The sequence below is a fragment of the Pseudophryne corroboree genome, chromosome 5 (assembly GCF_028390025.1).
Source record: "Pseudophryne corroboree isolate aPseCor3 chromosome 5, aPseCor3.hap2, whole genome shotgun sequence".
Lineage (NCBI taxonomy): Eukaryota > Metazoa > Chordata > Amphibia > Anura > Myobatrachidae > Pseudophryne > Pseudophryne corroboree.
This window is the reverse complement of record NC_086448.1, coordinates 561,615,450-561,630,016: the sequence shown is the minus strand read 5'-3', so window position 1 is coordinate 561,630,016 and position 14,567 is coordinate 561,615,450. Positions and strand designations below refer to the sequence as shown.

Genomic DNA, 14,567 nt, shown 5'->3' with positions numbered 1-14,567 from the left:
GTGTCTAAGACAGAAGAAGAAAGGTTAAAAGGAAGAGCCTCTGATTTAGATGTATTCATTTTATAATATGAGACTTTACTAAAGGAGTACAATATTTTGCTCAATACTCGTAAAGACAACAAGGGTTTAGTAATGAATAATAACACGTCGTCAGCAAACAGACATATCTTATGTGGCCCATTTCTAGTATAGAACCCAGGGAACTCCACTGTCTGCCTGATCTTCTGTGCCAGGGGTTCCATAACTAATACAAAAAACAGGGGTGACATAAATTGAAACAATGTCAGACAACAAACCATTACTCTGTACTCGCGCTGATGGATTTTGATAAAGAGCCTTAAAAGATTTCATAATTTCCCCTAAGAACCCAAATTTTGACAAAGTATAAGACATGTACTCCCAGTTAAGCCTAGCAAAGGCCTTTTTGGCATCTTATGATAGCAATATAAATTCTTCCTGGGATCTAGATATCATTCCAGTTATATTAAACACCCTTCTCATATTATCAGAGCTTCTCTGTCTACTATAACACCAACCTGGTCAGGGTGAACAATTCTCGTTAAAATTGGGGCAAATCTATTCGCTATTAAATGAGCAAAGATTTTTACATCTGTATTTACATCTGTATTTAAGAGTGCTATAAGGCTATAGTTTTTGTGATCTAGATGGTATTTACTTTTGGTATAGTTACTATTTGTGCTTCTAATAGGTCAGTTGGCACCGGACCTATTTTAGTTACTTCATTATAAAAAAAATGGTAAGTAAAGGGATTAAAATTTCCACAAATGTTATATAAAAATCATTTATGAAGCCATCGGGTCCAGGTGCTTTGCCTCTGGTCAATGATTTAATAATTCGTGAGACCTCTTCAGGCTTCCAAGGTGCATTTAGAAGAGTTAATTCTTCTTCTGTTACCAAGGGTAAATTAAAATTTATAAAGAAAGAGGTTATAAGCTCACTATTAGGTTGAAACGTAGAAGGCTCTGAAGATAAATTATAGAGGAATGCATAATATTTAGCAAAATGATTCGAAATATCCTGAGGATTATATATCTTTCTTCTCGGTCGTTATTTATGCAATGTATTTTCTCCTTGCCCTTTGGCCCCTAGGCTTCCTTGCCACCATTTTACTCACTTTATTGCCCATTGTATAGTATTTATGTTTTGTTTTATTATAAATCTTTTCATTTGATCTATAAAAAATTTCTGTAATTGCTAGCGAATGGTCTAGGTATTGTACCATAGCGGTTTTTATTGCTTTAACCAGCTCTGGAGACTGCAAAAGATGCTCAGGGAATTGCGAAAGCCTAATAGGATTTTATTTTTTCATCCGGGGCCCAAGTTAGTAAAATGAGGGCATGATTCGACCATGTGATTGGTAAAATTTGGGTTTTATTTGCATATTGTAAAGATCTTTTATCTAGTAATATAAAATCAATACGAGAGTATGTATTATGGACACTCAAGTAAAAAGTATACTCTCTAGTTTCGGGGTTCATGGTTCTCCATGTATCGTATAAATCAAATTCGGCCAGGAACCTTCTAAAATTGTGTATACACTATCAGTCCCCTTTTGCAACTCTAGGGTAGACCTATCCATTTGTGGGTCAGGGGCTACATTGAAATTTCTACACACAACCAAACAACCCTTTTAAACCTCTTGAATTTTAATGCACACCTCCCTCAGAAATGGAATTTGTTTTGTATTCGGGCATATAAAGATACAAAAGTAACTTAAAGGTCCACCAAAGCCCCTACCAATATAATAAACCTTCCATTTTTATCTACAACTTTATTGGAGAGGATAAAAGATAGGTTGGCGCGGACCAAGATAGCCACGTTTTTTTTAGAAGGGCCGTTTGCCATGTAACATATTGGGTATTGACTATTCTTTAGTAGGGGAGTATTTCTAGATGAAAAGTGCGTTTCTTGTACGGCTACGATATCTGCTCTATAGTTATTAAAGGTTTGTAAAGCAAGATTCCTCTTATTGGGAGAGTTGAGCCCTTTAACATTTAATGAAAAAATGTTAACCATAATCTATAAAACTTGTTGCAAACATTAAGTTTTTAGCTTTCCTGTTGTCTTTATAATCCATTTTTAGAGATATACTGTATGTACCTTTCTTACCTCTAAGAAAAAAGAAGAAAAATTCAAATAAAACAAGAAGAGAAGAAAAAATAGAAGAAGAAAAAACGAATCTAACCCAGTGTATCGGGCAGTATTGTTTGCCATTTAGAAAAATAGAAAAAATTTGTGGCAAATCCCATATCTGTAGGGGGGGATTTTTTTTTTCCACCATGTACCTATAGCTTGTCCTACAATACAAGATGAAAACTGAAGAAATGTATTTTCTAATGTATACTATATATCCTCAGTTTAACCTACTGTAGTATGGATTTGTATACATTGCTATATATTCCCCATACATAAAAATATTTAAGAAAAGACAAAAAATTAACCAGCGGGGAATATTAACCCCTTTATGTACTGTAGAAAAATAACCAAATTATGTGGTTATATATACACTCTATCTAACAATATTTGTCTTCCATATCCAAACAGAAAAAAAAGATTGAAGCAGAGTAAAAAACCTAACCAGAAAAACAGAGAACAACATCAAAAAGATCCGCATGTCTGATCTAAATGCAACCCACATCTCAAACCAAATATATAAAGGTAGCTTTTTATGCAGTCGTATATCCTTTATAACATTTTAATACTATGACCAAACTTTCATTTGTCTTTCTTCTACTTTTGACCATTCTAAATTTACAAAAGGTAGAGATGTAGGTTGCTGATCAGGCACTGAGATAGTCCAATCTTTTATTAACCTGAGCCCTGCTTCAACTGATGTAACCACATGGGTTGTACCCACTTTTTGTATAAGGAGTTTAACTGGGGAAATCCCATCTGTATGGGATATCATTTTTTCTCAGATCCAAAGTAACTGTTTTGAAAGAACAAACAGCACAACCAGCCTCCCCTAATTACCAACTCTCTGCAGCTGTGCTGCTGCACATCCACCAGCCTCCTGAATTTCACAAGAGACAACAAGCTGGAGTCAGGTATCAAAGCATTCCCAAACAGGTGTGCTGCTACACTTAGTAGCCAGCTTCCAGGTTGCTAGGAGACAGCTAGAAATGCAAACAGAAATGAGCCGCATCAGCACCTCACAACAGGTATATCCTATAAAAAGCAATATTTTCATCAAAATAAAAAAAACATAATAGAAGGTAGCAACACAAATCCTACATTTCACAAACTTTTCCCCATCCCATATAAATACTGTGTATTACAAAGCAAAACAGTACTATTTAAGGAAAGACTTGCATACTTAAGGGCAGAGACTACAGTGTGGCATATCCCACGTTACCACTGTAAAAGTAACTTAGGTTAGGTAAAATCCTTTTAAATAATAGGACATTTCTTGAGTTTCTTAGTGGTTATAGGGGCATATGTACTAAGTCTTTGAGACTGATAAAGTGGACAGAGATAAGCTACCTATCAGCTCTTTTTTCAAACACAGCCTGTAACATGGCAGCTAGGAGATGATTGGCTGGTACTTTATCTCTGTCCACTTTATCTCTTTCTAAGGCTTAGTCTCCTCCCCTAATGAGATATGTCTATGTATATGTTCATTTATAAACTTAAGGGGGGTACTCACGGAGCGATCGCTGCTCAAAATCTAAGCAATCTGACTAGATTGCTTAGATTTTAAGCAGGATCGCTCCGTGTGTACCCCTCACAGCGATAGCGATGCGTAGCCCTGTGCATCGCTATCGCTGCTGCTAGATTGGCGCTGTGCTGAGCGGTGGGAGAGATGTGTGCTGAGCGGTTCGCTCAGCACACATCTCTCCCCACATTGGCCAGTGAGTACTGGCCTTTAGGGTTGTAGGCAGGGGAGTAACTAGAGCTTTATGGGCCCATTGCAACATTTTGGAGAGGCCTCCAATGTTTCTAGAGCGACACCATTCCACAGTGCCAAACAGTAGCCCCAATTTTCATTTTTGTCTCACAGTTGTGCCCTCAGTTCACATTATGCCAAACTGTAATGCCCTATATCAAAGTCAAATAATTGTAAAGTCTAATAATTGTAATGTCCAATCAGTTTATTTGGAGTTTCAAAGTCCAAAAGATTTATTTACATAAATAAATACAAAGAATACCACAAATACAAAGCATTCTTGTGACAAGGATTCAATTCTGAATGCACTGACCTGCAAGCTTCAGTGGGGTACAATTTATGCACAGCAAATGATTTTAAGGCCCATATAGACGGGCCGATGTGGGAGAGATGTGTGCTGAGCGAACCGCTCAGCACACATCTCTCCCGCCGCTCAGCACAGCGCGATCTGTGCTGAGCGTGCGGGGGGAGACGGGGGGCCGCTCATTTCACCTAGCGGGTGAAATGAGCGACCCGCTAGATTGGCCTGCACGGCAGGCCAATCTAGCACCAGCGATAGCGATGCGCGGGGCTGCGCATCGCTATAGCTGTATGGGGTACACATGGAGCGATCCTGCTTAAATTCTAAGCAATCTAGTCAGATTGCTTAGAATATCACTCTGTGAGTACCCCCCTTAAGTAACCTTAGAAACGCACAGTACAGTTTAGATAAACTGGTCACTCAGCAGATTACAGGTTAAACAATGCATATGGTTATACTTTCAACTGCCTCCCTGAGTCATGGTAACCTGTTGCTTGTCTCCGTTATCATATCCATGTGTGCTTATGTCCTCAGGCTATCACCACTCGGAGAGGCAAGTGACAGGTACCACAGTTTACAATTTAAAACAAGTTCTTATTAGAAGCATATGTATTTAACAAATAAGCCATAACTACAGGCAGCCATGCGTAAAAGAAATCTCACATATCTGTGATTACTTGCAAAATCAAATATATTTTCATACATGAAATTGCAGTGTGAGATTTACAGTGTCGTGTGAGAAATTGAACAATGATAATAAAGAATACAAACATTAATATACAATAATGCCTGATATTGAAAATAAATATTTAAATATTATTGTACTCCATTCAATTTGATTTACTTAATAGGTAGACATTAGGAAAGGTCGACATGGTCAAAAGGCCGACATGGAAATGGTTGACACAAAAAAAGATAGACACCATTTGTTTTTTATTTTTTGGGGGTGTTTTGTCATTTTCCTGCCTCAAACAAGCCCCATTAGTGTACTGCATCCCCTTGCATGTTTCACTTCACTCGTCATCCTTCAGGCAAGGTGCCTCCCAATCATAGGGGGTCATTCAGACCTCATCACTTGCTAGCTGCTTTTTGCAGTCCTGCGTTCGCATAGTCGCCGCCCACCGTGGAGTGTACTTTAGCTGTGCAAGTGTGCGATGGCATGTGCAGCTGAGCGGTACAAAAAAACTTTGTGCAGTTTTTGAGTTGCCCAGGATTTACTCAGCCGCTGCGATCACTTCAGCCCGTCCGGGCCGGAATTGATGTCAGACACCTGCCCTGCAAACGCTTGGACACACCTGCGTTTTTCCAACCACTCCCAGAAAACGATCAGTTGCCACCCACAAACGCCTTCTTCCTGTCAATCTCCTTGCGATCAGCTGTGCAAATGGATTCTTCGTAAAACCCATTGCACAGCAATGATCCGCTTTGTACCCACGCGATACACCTGCGCATTGAGTGCATACACTTGCGCAGTTCTGACCTGATTGCAGAGCTGCACAAAACGCTAGCGAGCGATCAGGTCTCAATTACCCCCATAGTCCACATGGAAGGTAAAGTATGAAAAATTTGAAAAATTAAATACAAAAACATGTGTCAATAATGTGTGTCGACTACTGTTGTGTCGACCTTTTGACGCTGTTGACCTTTTGAACCTGGCTACCCTTTACATGTCGACCTTCTGACCCTGTCGACCTTTTGACCCTGTCGACCATTAGTGATCTGTGACTGTAGACCTTTTTAGTGTAGATCTATAGACCGGATACCGTTATGTACAGTCTATGGGGTATATTTACTAAGGTCCCGATTTTGACCGAGATGCTGTTTTTTCTTCAAAGTGTCATGTCGGGAATTTACTAAGCAAAAATCTCGGCAGTGATGAGGGCATTCGTAATATTTTGGTAGTCCTAGGAAAAAAATACGAATCAATACACCATCGGTCAAATACGCCTGCAATTTGGTAGAAATCGGTAATTTACTAAAAAGTGCCAATCACAAACACTGCCGACAATGGGGGTCATTCCGAGTTGTTCGCTATTTTTTTCATTCGCACAAGGTATGCGCAAAATTGCGAACATGTAGCAAAATTGCGAATATCCGCCTCCAGCGTACTTTTGCTAATTCGAACGCAGTATTACATAAAGTGGGCGTATGCCAAATGACATTGCAGTAATGCGAATCCATTGCATTAACACAAACCTCATCGTAAAAATACTAACTTTTAGTAGATTTACACATTTTTCTTAAAATTGCACACGCTTTTGTTTAAAAAATGCACAGCAATGGGTTTTTTTTTCACTTTTAAGTTAAATAAGGCTCCACAAGCCTTCCTCAATTACGAATTCAATTAGTGTAATGATTGTTAATGGTCATGACCAATTAAGTCTCCAAATAATACCTGTCGAACACTTTGTAGGCATAATATGCCATTCAGTGGCGGATCTTGCCACGGGCAAGCAGGACTTTTGCCCGGGGCGCCACCTTCCGGAGGGCGCTGGCGCCATCCGGAGGGCGCCGCACCGTGGCAAGATCCGCCACTGCTGCCCGCTGTGTCCCTGTCCGCCTCCGCTGCCGTCCCCGTCCCCATCCCCGTCCCCGTCCGCCTCCTGAAGGGAACTAGACGCTATGCGTCTAGTTTCCCTTCCTGGAGAGTAACTTTGCTGAGCGGTGCGCGATGACGTCATCGCGCACCGCACAGCAAAGGTCCTCTCTACGAAGGGAACTAGACTCATAGCGTCTAGTTTCCCTTCGTGGAGAGGACCTTTTGCTGTGCGGTGCGCGATGACGTCATCGCGCACCGCTCAGCATTCAAGCGGCGCTTTTAATGTACAGGGGGCGTAATTGACCACGCCCCCTGTATTAGGCCACGCCCCATTTCCTGCCCGGGGCGCAGAGCGCCCTTGAACCGGCCCTGATGCCATTAACATTCTAAATAAGTTATTTTTAATATAGATGTGTTTTTTTTTTGTAGACGTGTAGTGTGTGAATAAATGTGTTAACATGTTTTTAAAATCAATAAGCTCCTAACTATTTTTTTTTTACGGTATAAATTTTAAATTCACATTCTTAAGTTACATGTCAGATATGTTTAAGTGAACCAATTTCTGCTAGGCAATCTGCAGTTCGTTTATTGCATAAATAAACACAACACCCGATTATCTTGAATAATAAATTTTTATTTTTTTGTTGTTGTTTTTTTTGTAAGTTTTTTGTAATTTTTTTTTTGGGTTAGACCAATTTTTGCATTACATCAACTGTTGCCAGTAAATTTTGGAGTTGCTGGCGCATGCTGCCCAGAATTTGGGCCAAACTTGTGGGATCTCCAACCGCAACATCTGAAATTAAGATGCAAAATAAACATTAATAAATTCATCACATTACCTATTATACAAACAAGGCACAAAGCACACTTTAATGCAGGCATGTCCAAACTGCGGACCTCCAGCTGTTGTGAAACTACATATACCAGCATGCCTTGACACAGTTTTGGGGTCAGAGAATGCGAAACTGTGTCAGGGCATGCTGGGATGTGTAGTTTCTCAGCAGCTGGAGGGTCGCAGTTTGGACAGGCTTGCTTTAATGCCTAAGTGACTACATCATGGCTGTTTTAAGGATAAATCAGTAGCAGAACAACACACAAGCCTGCTCAGCAATGTTTTTTAGTTTATTTAAAGAAAGTATACCACACCATGGGGTACATTTACTACTAAGGGAGATCTATTTAAGATGGGGCATTGACCATAGCAACCAATCAAATTATACATATTATCTTATAGAAGTGGTAAAAAAAAAAAAACAAGTATAATCTTATTGGTTGCTATGGGCAACATCCAATGTTAAAGAGAACTACCATCTTAGTAAATGTTACACCATGTTGGCATTCATTCACATCTGGAGTGAAGAGAATTCAATTTTTGGGTGTTTGGCCCTGCATCATCACACTGCATATCAATATCTTCAGAAGGACAACATATCCTAGCATGCCCACACTCCCTGAAAGGCGACCTTACTAAATAAGGTCAAACAGGTTTGGATAAATACAATAAGCATTTTGTGAGTCTAACTTTTACACCACAAATCATTGTGTTGTTAGGCAGGCTAACAAAGTGAAGCATGTGATTAGAAAGTGCAAACATTATGAATACACAGGCACAAGTGTAAAAGACTAACAACATACTAAACTCCACTCAGGTATAAATGTTAGCCTGAAAACCGAGCACATATAAACCATGTTGTCCTGGCAACCCTGTCGAACTAATGAGTGTCGACCTAGAGTGGACACACAAAACATTGCACACATAAACACTGTACATATAATGACACTAACAAAAATTTCAAGGCAACATGTAGAACATGAATAATAACACAAATATTTTTCCTTGGTACAAGATTTCCAACAGTACAACAGTGCATTTTTTGACATTGCAAGTGTAAGTAGGTAATCATTATTTAAAAAATGTTAAAACACTTACTTTCCTCTGCAACATGATGAACCCCACTAATTTCTTCAGGGGCTTCTTCTACCCATTCACTGGGTGGGGATGGCGGCTGGATTGGGGAAGGAGGCTGGATGGGGGAAGGAGGCTGGATGGGGGAAGGAGGCTGGATGGGGGAAGGAGGAGGGATTGGGGAAGGAGGAGGGATGGGGAAGGAGGCTGGATGGGGGAAGGAGGAGGGATTGGGGATGTTATTTCAGAGGGTGGGTCTGATTGAGAGGGCGAGGGGGGCGGAGAGAGTGTTTGGCCAATAGAGGGTGAGGGGGGCTGAGAAGGGGAGTTGGAAGGAGAAGGAGAAGAGGACTGGGAAGGAGGAGAAGGGGGCACAGAAGGAGAAGGAGAGGTGGGCTGAGAAGGGGACTGGGAAGCTGAGGTGGACTGGGAAGCTGAGGTGGACTGGGAAGCTGAGGGGGACTGGGAAGGGGAGGGGGACTGAGAAGGGGAGGGGGCTGAGAAGGGGCCTGATCTTGCCTCCCTGCAGCAACTTGCCGTTGTGGTGGTCCTAGAATGATATATGTATTATATTTTATGTTGCATGTCAAATTTAATAAACACCATTTGACAATTACACTGTTCTGTCCCATGTAAAAGACACAGGGCTAACAATTTATTTTTTTTAAGTAAATCTGTTGATGTTGTCCATAGCAACCAATCTGATTATACATAACATTTTTGAAGCTCATTACTGAATCTATTCCATTGAGTCATATTGATTGGTATAGGCAACATCACCAGATCTCTATTCAACCCACCTTATTATATTGACACCACTGATCAAGTTATTTGGTACAGTTTCCAGCCTGTGTAGCAATTCAGGACAACATGCACTTGTTTAGAATCACTTTGCTACAGTCAGTACTGCTTGCCCTAACCACACACACTGTCATATTTATTAAACTAGTTCAGTCAGTGTGGCAATTTACATACTATCACTCAGTGTAAATTTGCACAGTGTATGCTAATAATCTCTGTGTTATGTAATGTAACTTACTGCGTGCACGTAGTTGGCGTATTTGCTGGCGGAGCTCCGCCAACAGTTCAGGAGTCCTCTCCTCTCCAGTTGGATGATGGTCCGCCTGCTGCGGACGCGAGTCCTCAGTAGGTGGCGGGCCTCCCCGTAGGTCTGGCGCTTAACCCGATTTGGGATAAATCGCCCTACGCGGCCTACGCGGCGGTCCATCACCGCTACCAGTACGCGGAGCTCCCGCCTGGTAAAAGGTGCTGCACGCATCATGGCAATGGCGTTTTCCTTATTTGGGCATATATTTATAGTGTGTGTTGGCATGTGATTGGTCGAATCTAAATAAACTTTATTGATGTGTGCATTGACAAAACTTTATTGCTGGCTGCAGTGCTGTGAAGAGTAGAGGGGTGTTCGCTAGAGCGGTAATACGCAGTCGCGGAAGTGTATGACAATAAACGCACCAATTACACACACACACACACACACACACACACACACACACACACACACACACACACACACACACTTTTATGATAAAAATAAAAAAAAACAGTGTACTCACCACTTTTTGAATGAGCAATCAGCTGCACAGTCACAAAGTGTTCAACATTTAGTATCATATGTTGTTTGATAATTTCAAGAAAACAGAAATGGTAATTAAAAATTTAAGTCTAAAATTTTGTACCAAATTAAAAAAAATGAAAGCAAAAACACACATTGTAAGGTTAACATGTTACAATATTTACATAAACAAATAAGAATATATTCACACACACCAAAACAATTACACAATGAGCTTTCAATAGCTACCTTAATGACATCATAGCAAACTAAACACAAACAGTGATTTTCTATCTTAAAAATGTATAAAATAATATAAACTATACCTGAAATATTCTTGCACAATGCGTGCCCTTACTTCATTGCCCCTCCGGGAAACACTCCCCCCACCGTATCTCCGCCCAACCCCTGGCTCCTCATCAGGCAATTCCTCTGTTTGAGGAAGCTCCACGCGACTCCTTACAGCGATGTTATGGAGGATAGCGCACAGGACCACTATTTTACTTGCCATCTCCGGCGAATACATGATGTCGCCACCAGTGCGGTGGAGCACACGAAAACGTCCTTTAAGGACACCAATTGTGTGCTCCACCAGCTGTCTAGTGGCAGTAAGCGCGGAGTTAAATGCCGTCTGTGGTCCTGGCCAGGGCTTACTGTAAGGAGTCATAAGCCAGGGGGTGCAAGGATATCCACGGTCTCCTGTTTGAGGAAAAAAAAAATTTTTAAGTATAATATTATATTTGCAAAATATTTTGGTTCATAAAAATTAACAAAAACTCACCCAATAACCACATGTCTTGTCCTTGCCTCGATCTTAATCTCTGCCATATCCCTGATTGTCTAATTACATAGGCATCATGGGAGTTCCCCGGGAACTTCGCATTCAGGGACAGGATCTGGAGGGATGGCCCACAAACAACCATTACATTCAGAGAATGAAACAGTTTCCTGTTTCTATAAATTTCTTCATTATGTCTTGGTGGCACAATAGCTACATGTGTGCCATCCACAACCCCAATAACATGTGGGAAGCGACTACCACCTTCCTCAAATTGCCGCTTCACCACATCTAGGGCACCAACATCCAAAGGCATAGCAATAAATTGCTTTACACGCTTGATGAAAGCCTGGCTGACACGCCGTAGGACCTTACTGAACTGGCCCTGCGACATGCCAACCAGATCTCCCACCACATGCTGGTATGAACCAGTGGCAACAAAATGTAACACAGCAAGGAATTGTGTCAATGGTGTTATTGCTGTAGGATACCGAATTGAAGATTCAAGATCACTATTATGGAGAGAGTGTCTAGGATTAGATGAGGTGGCAGCCTGTATCTTCGCAAAACCACATCATCAGGCATCCCAAAAAGGAGGACACGGGTACGGAAAATTGGTGGCCTAGCACGCCTCCGTTGCCTTGGTTGATGAGGAGCCGGTTGCAGTTGGAGGGCAGGCAGCGGTTGGGGTGGGAGTGGTTCCGTGGGCTGGGGTGGGAGGGCTTCAGCAGCCACAAAAATCGACATCACCAACTTAAAATGAAGGTAAGAATATTTAAAAAAAAACATAAATTCAAAACACACATTGTCATCCATAATCAAAGTCAAAGTGTATGGGTGTTAACTTACTCCAGGAGCATACGACATTTCTTCAGGAATAAATGACGGGATAAAATTACAAAATTGGAAACAAAAGTGAAAAAAAAAATTAGCTAAGTATTTCAAACATAGGTTAACATCACAATTAAAAAAGTTTGAAAGATTACAAACATACCCATATAATAACAGCAACAATATATATTATAACAACTAAGTATGAATAATGTAACTGAGTTTTATAATTAGATCCTAAATATTAAAAAAAGGGGTCCCTTTAGTAGGTATTACAGCCAAGACCAGCCCTACTTTGAGCATAATAAAAACTTGGAAACATCCTTAAACATATTTTAAAAAAACATTAATGTGCCAAAAAACATAAGATACACACTTTTTACACACACATACTCCAGGACACACATGGATAGGGTACTTACCTGCTCAATAAATGGCAAGTCACTTGCTGCAGATAAATCCAAAAATAAAAATGGCTAATTGCCCACAAACAAAATAAGGATACTGTCTCCAAATAACTGACACCTACAAGAGACACACAAGGAGGCTAATAGCACAAAAAAACTTGATAACAAATATTACATACACACTGTAAAGTACAGGTTCCAAAAAAAGAAATATGGCATACTAATCCATTTAAATAACAAACATATATCCTCCTAAATACAGAAACCCACCTCCATTGCACCACCAAACATACTTGCCTTTACAAATGACTAATGTAGGAATACTCACAAACGAAACTTCGCAAAAAAAAACACACTACGCTCTAAATGCTATAAGCTAATAAACTAATATCTGTATGTTTGACAATGCAAAAAATACTCACTCTGCAAAGTACAAAAGACGACCACCTTCTCTGACAAAACACACCAGCTACTTTCATCATACACCCACTCACACAGCTTGCAAACCAGGCCCTTAAATAAGCAGTACAATCAGTCACACTATTAGCATAATTTACACCTGTGTGAATTTACGCTGCGCACGTACCTATAAAAACTTACACACCTGTGCGTACAAACATGTCATTACCAACATGGCTACTCGTGAGTTTTTAGCAGTAGAGATGGACCGCTTGCAGCGGCAGCAGGCAGAATTGGCACAAAGACGTATCGCATTGCAGCGGCGAATGCTGGAATCCGCAGAGGCGGATTCTGAAGAAGCAGGACTCAGTACTAGAGACATTCCAGCTTCTGATACCCAACAGTTAAGTGGGGTTACCCTTCCAGACACACATACTGGGCAAACTGAGGGAGATTCAGCATTAGCCACACAACAACAACATACAGAAGCTGCTAGTGATGAGGAAGATGGTGAGGAGCAACAGGACCAAAGCTCACAGGCTATTTCAAGACGTAAAAAAAGGCAGCCAGCATTCACTAAGAGGGAGTTGCGTGTTTTGGTCACGCAGGCCATGTCAAAAATACATAGAGGACCAAAAAACATGGGTGCTGCTACGAAAGAACGCATCTGGAGGGACATCACTCATTTTGTGAATGAAGTCGGCTCTATCGTCAGAACATCACAGGAAGTTAGACGACGGTAAGTGCATCTTGGCAGTCCATTATCTGTGCTAAGTAGTCTTCAAAAGGTAGTTACATGTGATGTTGTGTATAGCAAACAAAAGCAGAACATGTGTCCTATATATTATTACCAAAAATATTAATACTCTACCTTGCCCCTATTTTTCTAAACATATGTAGTTGGGCCGACTTCAAATCCCGCCTGAAGGGCAAGAGGGCTGCGGAGTGGAATGCCTCAAGGGCTACAGGTGGAGGACCAGCTGTCGCTGTGGAGTATACAGAGTTGGAGGAGATAGCGATGGACTCTGTGAGTTATGAGGAGGGGCAAGGAGTGTCTCATATGGACACGGACCTGCCTGAAATCCTGACGGCACATGACTTGCCAGGTAAGTTTACACACATATTTTATTTTGTATTTTTTGAAAAATACATGGTTCTCATATTATTTTTGTCTACTCTTTTTCCCACACATTCTTCTATTTGCTTTGCACATAACACAGCACAGGGGGGTGATCAGGTCGAGTCACAGGAGGGTTATGTGGCTGAGGCTGAGGTGGAGGGACCTAGTGGCTCGGGTAGTGTGGGACCCCAAATCCCACCTATCCAGGTTCCAACTGGCCCCCCCCACCCAACCCTCTGCTATCCCGGAGATCCTGCTTGAAATTGCTAGGTATGGTGAGAGCCTAAATGCATTTCAGGACAGGATGATCCGGGAGGTAAGCCAGATAGCTGACCGGCTCACTGAGCACAGAACCAGTGTGGAGCAAGGTGTGACTCAACTCTGCCAAGGTCTGGCAGAGATCAGGCAGGGACAAGATCAACTTGCCTCCTCATTCCAAAGCCTTGCAAATAACATCTTGCAAAGTCTCCAGGCCATCGCTGTCTCCCTTGCCCACAGTGGCAGAGAGCAGAGACATCGGCTCCCTCCCCTGCCCCTGCCCAGGAAGAAGATCCCACTGGGCAGGGCCCACGAAGGTCGCTCCGCAGATCAAGCCAAGAAGAACAGCATCAGGCGGGGAAAAAAAGAAGAAAGTGATGTCTCTCCAGATGGGCAGCACCCATGTTTTACATGTTGTCTCTATGTATTTTTGGTGTAGGCTTGTGTGGCCAGAATGGCTAACTCCCTCTTAGTGAAATGTATTATTTTTTTTTTTAGATATTTGTAGCCTGTGAGCTTTTTTCCAAGTACACCAGAGCCATCTTCCT

At 41.4% G+C, this 14,567-nt stretch overlaps 1 protein-coding gene across 1 annotated transcript; it reads right to left on the bottom strand.

The window, feature by feature from the left end:
* Positions 1-7,401: 7,401 nt before the first annotated feature.
* Positions 7,402-11,428, bottom strand: LOC134929223 (putative nuclease HARBI1). Its single transcript, XM_063924966.1, has 5 exons — positions 11,008-11,428; positions 10,553-10,925; positions 10,228-10,249; positions 8,678-9,203; positions 7,402-7,540 (listed from the first exon to the last, which is right to left on the bottom strand). Exons 1-3 carry the CDS (start codon positions 11,396-11,398, stop codon positions 10,246-10,248), a joined length of 768 nt encoding a protein of 255 aa, XP_063781036.1. The 5' UTR covers positions 11,399-11,428; the 3' UTR covers positions 7,402-7,540; positions 8,678-9,203; positions 10,228-10,245.
* Positions 11,429-14,567: the final 3,139 nt, after the last annotated feature.